The 7,730-nt window shown below is 33.7% G+C and overlaps 2 protein-coding genes across 2 annotated transcripts in view; both read left to right on the top strand.

The window, feature by feature from the left end:
• LOC127647784 (uncharacterized) overlaps nt 1-103 on the top strand; it is a 17,413-nt gene extending 17,310 nt beyond the window's left edge. Inside the window, exon 10 of the mRNA XM_052132256.1 lies at nt 1-103. This exon is cut by the window's left edge and continues 69 nt beyond it. Within this exon, the coding sequence (XP_051988216.1) occupies nt 1-75 (75 nt within the window). The 3' untranslated portion in view covers nt 76-103.
• The window catches only part of LOC127647777 (uncharacterized), a 227,109-nt gene that overhangs the window by 30,712 nt on the left and 188,667 nt on the right, over nt 1-7,730 (top strand). The window lies entirely within an intron of this gene.

The raw sequence follows: 7,730 nt of genomic DNA, 5'->3' as shown, positions 1-7,730 counted from the left end.
GAAACTTCAGCATTGACTGGAGGAGATCTTAAAGATGCAGATGAAGGACAGAGGTCATGTGATTCAGTGGTCTGACACACACAGTAATAAGAGAGACATATGCCATGTGTATAATCTCATACTCAGAGTTTATGAGCAGTTAAAATGAGACACTCGCTGTTCTCTGATGATCTAGTTTTAATTCAGCATGTTGAATGTTGATGTTTATTCACACTTCAGAATCTCACATGTTGTACGTCATCTGGGAATTTCTTGCATGTTTCACATATACTGAGGATTTGGACCCGACTCCATTAACACACTATTAGAGAAGTGTGCATGTTCAGATATGTGTGTATATTCAGTGTTTATGAGATCAATCCCACACTGGGACTGTTTGCTCAAATTCTCATCAGTGCTGACAGAAACTGAACGTTTACTTTTATTGTTTTATTTTACTTTTTGTTTTTTTTATTTTTTATGTAGATGCATTTTTTACTATGGAGTGTTTTTATTATTTGTTGTGATTTTGTTGTTTTCATATGTTTTATGAAACTCTGTAAATATTGTATTAATATAATATTGTATTGTCATGTTGACAGAGTAGTTCTGTCAGTTCAACTGTATTAATGAAACTGAACATTTCTTTAATATCAACAATCTGTGGGATCATTTTAACCTAAAGAAAGTTCTTGTGAATCATCTGCAGCATTCATGTGGTAATCTGATCGATCTTTGAGTTTCAAGAACACAATTGTGTTTGTGTAGAACTGTAATGTGAGTAACTCTATATTACCCATCCAAACATCTAAACATTCAGTTTTCTGCTCAGATCATTTATAATATAAACAGCTTGATTAAATGTAACATTACATCACCTGCTGCAATGTGTGTTCATCCTAATGAAAGGCTTTGCAAAATAAAATTATAATAATGTTTGGAGTAATCAAGTGTTGCAAATTAGTTTTTTCCCCCAATAAATGTTTAACACTAAAAACTACAGCGGCCAGTGAAAAAATGTCAAGGCCTGGAGGTGACCGCATCCTCTTATCCAAACCTGTCCTTAATTTGGACATCTGGCTGAGAGTCTGGCATGATTTGTAAATTTGAATTAGTTTTCATATTAAAGGGTAACTAAACACCTGCTCAGAGTCTGACTCCACCCACTAGAAATATTTGAAAATGCTGGAAAAGTGGGCAGACCCCGGCAGGGATAGTGGGAACGAACCGAGTGCGGTGCTGAGTGGGGGGGGGGGCACCTGAGACTCGTAGTGACGGATTAATTGACAGTATAGTATATTTTTCAATATTCTAGTATGTTTCTTATATATCAAAATACTTATATGAGTTTCCTGGCCTTTGTGTGACCCAGGAGAGAGCATATGAGGTTACTAAAAGTGTTGATGCTGCAGAGGCCACAAAGAGCACCCAGCTGTAACAAAATAATGAGGCTAAGGACCTTGAAGATAGACTAAAGCCAAGTTTCTACCAGTAAAAAGATATCAAAAGGCTCTGTGAGGTAATGGTGGCAAATAGTATCCATTGGTTACAAAAATAACAAAGGGGCACAGAAATGAGGTAATGCCAGATAACAAACTGTATAGAAGAGGAGGTTTTGGACTAAGACAGTCAGAACGGACAGCTGGCCGGTCTCATGTTTGTTGGTGTTCAATAAACTACAACTTTGGCATCTGGAACTCAAGACTCTGAGAGTTTTCTTACAACTTAGAGAGATTCATCGCGATATTCCACGACATATCTTTGGCGCTCAACGTGGGGCTGGCATTGAGGTCAAGGGGCAGAGGTCGCTGGTGGGACGGCTTGCACGAATCGCACAGAAACACCGGCGCCAGAAACTGAGGTAAGCATCTTTGCTTAAGGTGTTTTTGTGTGATCTGTGGTAGCGAGTCCTGGTAAGTGGCTTCCCTAAGACTTTTGCCAGTCCGGACATAGAATAATTTGAACTAATTGGCTAAAATAGAGGCGAGTTCCAGATTTCAAAAATAGGGGGGTGGGATTGTTTAAAGAGAGTTTAAGAAAGTTTATTTGAAGAAGGTAGAAAAAGCCTGGGGGTGAGTCGAGAAGCGACGCGCGTGAAAATTCCCGGTTAGGTGCATTTATTCAAGGTTTTGCCAGAAGAGTGGCTGAAAATCCTGTACAGGTGAAAATCCTAACACGGGTGGAGAAGTGAAATTCGCGTAAAATTCCTCCAGGTGTTAGATTTAGTTATTTATTTAAGTGTTTGACGGAACCCGGACTGTGTAGAAAACGGGGAATTGTTGAACTATGTGCATGTTTGAGATAATGAATAATGTGCATGACTAACTATGTTGTTGGTGCATGTGTGCTTACGGTACTAAATGCGCTGTTTTTATGTTTATTCAAATGCATGATTACAGTGTTGATGATGTATTGTGTGCAAAGGCAGAATAATACAGAGAATCAGGTGCACTAAGCAGGAAATGCTAAATGAGAGCAAAAGTGGAAATTGAATTGAAACAGTGAATTGAATAAAACAATTGTTGAAAAAGTATAAAGACGCAAAATGGCACCTGCTTCTCTGATATCTCCCTGCCTTGCTCTCACTCACTGGTCAGCTGAACGGACAGCTCTGTGAGTGAGGGGAAGGGGAGATTCAGAAGAGAAAAATAGAATAATTGGGAAAAAGATAAAGAAAAGGCAAAAAGTTTTCCGTTACAGTGAACAAGACTAGAGAAAAATGCAGAGACAAGCGAGTTTTGTAAAGTTGGAGATCAACACAGATCTGAAGAGTGGGAGAGAGAATTGGAAAGAGCGCTGATAGAGTCAAAGGGAATCAGCGATCATTTTTGGAAAGAATCAGAGTACATAGATTACGCAGGGCAGAAGAGAAAATTAACTGCAAAAAAGGAGTTAATGAGAACCTTAACTGAAGTGGTAAATTTAGGAGAAATAGAACAGGAGTGGCCATTTGTTAACTGGTTGGATGTTGCGGTTAGGAACATAGATCCTAAATTATTTGTGGATCACATAACTACACTCTGTAAAACAGGCCATAGAGATGAGATAGATATATACAAGGGACATTTGAAAGTGTCAGTCAAGGAGGCGAATATTCCTTACTTGAAATCTGAAGTGGCAGATTATTGGAAGAACAGCTTGTTTTAAGAGGGCAGACTTGGATAGGGAAACATAGATATGCATGATATAAAGCAGAATGCAAAACTTAAGTGTGTATTGCTAATATAGACATAGATAATGATGCATTACTTATGTGAAAGCAATGTATTGCTCATGTTGAAATACATATGTAATCAAAAATGAAAGCATAATGCATGATAAAGCAAATAATTAGAAAAATGAATGCATTAGTTTAAACACTTGTGACCATGCTGTATGTATAAGAAATAAGTAATGTATAATCATGTTATCCAGTTTAGACTTTGTACCCAAGCTGTATGTATAAGTAGTATGTGAGGTATAACCATGTTTTAAGAAAAGTTTTGTAAATCACAAAATAAGATTATATTAACAAACATAAACCATGAATAAACAAATAGTTGGTTTTGAGAAGAAATAAAGTGAAACCATATAAGCAATAAAAGAAGGAACATAAGCAAATAATAAAATAAAAGAATAAGAGAAAATATAAGTTAAGAAAATAAAGAGGATAACAAAAAGAGTAAAAATAAATAAATAAAAGATAATAAATAAATATAAGGGGAAGAGATAAGAAATATATAAATAAGTATTAGTAGTAATAAATATTTAGTTTATTTAGTTGGATGTTATCCAGAAGTATAGTTGATAAGACTCGGATAAATGAGCACAATTGTTGATTTTTTCATTCTCTCTCTCACAGTGCGCTGGAGACTGAGTGCTGGGGAAGAGAGAAGGGAGGGGCTGCTACAGTGAGAATAGGGAGCTGTAAAGGGAGGGCTTTGAGCACGCACAGAGAAACAGAACAATACTTTTTTTTTCCTTGTCTCAGTTTTCCTCCTGAAGCAGAAATCATAATGTGGAAGTAAGCTGTTACTGAATTTGAGAGGAGACTAACTGAGAGGAGAAGAGAAATCGAATTAAAAAGATTAATAATAGAAACACAGGGAATTAGTGATCATTTCTGGAGTTATGAACAAATTAAATACAGTCAAAAATGTTAAGGTGATTTTTAATAGGGAGAGTAAAGGAGAATTAGCACCAATGTAGAAATTGTCTTGAACAGAGACCCAAAATGGATGTGACCACTGTGGGTGGAAGTACATGAGTTTTAATATAAAAAGAAGTAACAGATATAGCGATCAACCACTGTAAATAATGAGTGTTTTTTATGGAAATAAAGGAGAGGGATAAAAAGAGGAGAGCAAAAGGAGGGGCAGAAGTAATAGGTTTGTTTTAGTATAATATGTTTTGAGAGCTCTGTGTTTATAAAGGCCTTGTGTTTGTAAAAAGTGTGAAAGTTTCTGTGTTTGTGAGAGTATCTGTGTCTGTGTTTTAAAGTATGGGAAGTATGACTGAAGTGTGATTGCGTATGGAAGTGTTATATGAGCCCTATAAATATCCATCCAGATAGAGAGGTTGATCCTCTGCTGCATAACTAATGAGGAGTATGTATGAAATTTACATAAAAGAAAATCTATTTAGACTATTTTCATCAATATAAGAGGCAGAAGAGATCTGATGATTAAAAACAAAGAGGGCACTTAATAAATATTATGATTGTAGAATTAAAACCAATGATAAAAATTATATTTGTATGTCTGTGTAAATGTGTGTATGTATATGTATATGTATGTATGTATGTATAAGGATAAATATAATACAGTATAAACAAACAAATAGCTGTAAAACAAAAATGTGCATGAAATCAAAAAGTTAACCTTTAGCGGACTGGACAATATTTATTTTTGGGCTGTTCTTTTCATGCCATGAATGAAGTCTGATGTAAGATTAACTAAACTGAGAGGGAGCAGCTGTTGAATGGACGTGTGTCAGATCATAACTCCTTTTATATCAAAGTGATGAGTAAGAATATTTAGATTATAAAAAAGTGATCACTTTAAAGTGATTGAATTGCATTTGGGAAATCACATTATCTGGACAAACAATAAAGCTTTGAGTCGAGTGTATTGCGTTAAACTAAAGTCAAATAAGTTATTGGATTTTAAACCAAGGTTGTATTTAAGATAAGTGTTGTTATATTAAAGCAAATGGCAAAAGAGGACCAAAGATATGATAAAATAAGAAAATTATATTTTGCATCTTATGCAGTTAAATCTTAAATGTGAAAACTTCACATTCGTGTGTCTGTTTTATGTTCTGTCTGGTCCAGTTTATGAGAGAATAATATTTTAACATTATTAAATTAAACACTAGAAAGTTGTTTTTGATTTTTCTATGATTTAAAAATGTCTGGAGAACAATTTAAATGTGAGTGCAGCGTTATCGATGTAAACTTGATCAACCAACAAAAGATAGGCAGAGATTTTTTATTTTTGTTAGGGACTGTCTGATGAAGGCATTGAGGATGACTTTGAGGGGAAACAGGCCTCTCTTGATGTCTTCAGACAGACAGAAAGGGGCCCCGACTTTAGAAAAAGATAGAAAGCAGATAGATAGCTATTTTATTTTTATTTTATTTATGTTTTGTTTGGTATACACAGAATAGGTCTTGGTTGATCGTGGATACACTGAGAAGCTGCATTTGAGACTAAAATTAAAGGAAAATAAATTTAAGAATGATTTGGATCATTTAAAAATTGGTTTTTGGGGCGGGTGAAGCCCATGGAGAAAGGTTAAGATTAAATTGAACATCATAACTTCCTCATATATGAACGTTAATAACTTCATATTCATGTGTCTATTCTGTGTTTCATTTGTTATTATTATGTGTGTTGTTTCACTAACTCATTCTGGAACTAGTTTCTCCCCATTGCAGACGGCTGAGAAAGATGATTTGATAGAAGTTACTAATGCTGCAGGAGGAAATCAGGACACAAAGAAGACTGAAAATGATGTGATTGATCTGATATATCCTCCTGCGCTCATTGCTGCTGGTAATCATTATTGATTTGCCATTTATAATGTGGATTCAAATTTCTCTGGAAAAGTTGATTTCAGTCTTATAAGATCATTTTATGATTTTCCAGAATGCCATCAATGGGGTTCAATGCCCGTGTCTAAATTAATGCCATCAATGGGGTTTAATGCCCGTGTCTAAATTAATGCCATCAATGGGGTTCAATGCCCGTGTCTAAATTAATGCCATCAATGGGGTTTAATGCCCGTGTCTAAATTGTTCTGAGGGTCTAAATTTAAATCCAGCAGCTAACCACTGATTTATTGATTTGAAGAGTAAATATTACAAACATACGGCAAAGTTATAGAGTTACCTATTGGATTGGTTACTCCCCCAAATTTTCCAGAGAGTACCCTCATAATAAAGAAAAGAAAAAGAAAAAGGAGCTTAGTGTGTGCTATAAAGTGCTGATTGAGTGTCTATTTCTATTACTACTATTTTAGTTTGCCATAGTTAATACATGAAAGTGTAATTTTAGGGGTATAATAGTGATAACTGTTAAAAGATGATGAAACATTTGGATAAATAAATAAATAAATAAATAATGTAATGAGTCATGAGAAATTAAAAGTACGTAGTGCATCTTACTGAGCAATTATTTCAAAACACAAGAAAAGAGATATGTTTTTAGATATGTTTGTCTTTAAGACTTTATTATGTTTAATCTTTTACTTTTCTGTTAGTTTATATACTTGATTTATATTATTTTATTAGATAGAATGGAAGTTCCTTCACCTGAGAAAGTGTAAGAAATGGAGAAAGTAGTAATAATAAATTATTACTTAATAATAAAAAAGGGATAATAAATATTAATAATAAGATAGGTGTTGTAAATGTAAAGCTCTGCATGAACAGAAGGAAACATAAGTTGTATTGATTATATAGAGAATGTCGAAAAAGACATTGTGTTCTGTTTTATTAAAGATTAGAAAGGTTATTTGTATGTTGTTTGAATGGACAGATGAAAGTAAGATGAGAGTAGTTTTTGATGAGAGTAGTTTTTGTTTTTAAATGGTGTGAGATGAGAAAGTTTGAAAGCAGTTAATATAATCAGTTATTATAAATATCACTATTTTTACTGTTGAAGAATAAATTAAATGTATTATTGTGAAACAGTGTAATGCCCCACTTCTTACTCTCAGTCTAAAATTGATAAGTGTCTGCTTGAAACAGAAACACAAGAGCAGAATTTGAAGAAATATTCATAAGTGTTTTATTTCATTTTATTTTGGTTTGATTTTATTTTTATATGTAAAATGATGTGCCTTGATATAATGTTATATAGTAATGTTATAGATATATATATGTTATCTAATATATCTAATGTTATATAATAATGTTAGATAGAGTGATATGAAGGAGTTCAAACAGCTCTCCTCATCAATGATTAAAGATTTTATATATTCAGAGGGCAATCTAAAGTTAAGGGTTTATACTGAAGAAAAGAGATTAAGTTGAAAATTCATCTGAAAGAATAAATGTAGGTTCAAAAACTATCTAGAGACTATTATTGAATTAAGGTGATGTTTTTAATTAAGCTTCCTAGAAGCTTGAGAGGCTTTGATCTGATGTTAGTCCCCACCATGATACATAGTTTTGTGTAACATTTGCTAAAGTAGCAGAACTAAAACCTGAATGGAAATGAATGATCTTTAAATGAGTTCAATTTTAGCATATTTTACTTTTACTTTGG

Source organism: Xyrauchen texanus, chromosome 8 (assembly GCF_025860055.1).
Source record: "Xyrauchen texanus isolate HMW12.3.18 chromosome 8, RBS_HiC_50CHRs, whole genome shotgun sequence".
NCBI lineage: Eukaryota > Metazoa > Chordata > Actinopteri > Cypriniformes > Catostomidae > Xyrauchen > Xyrauchen texanus.
This window is presented reverse-complemented; position numbering and strand designations above follow the sequence as displayed.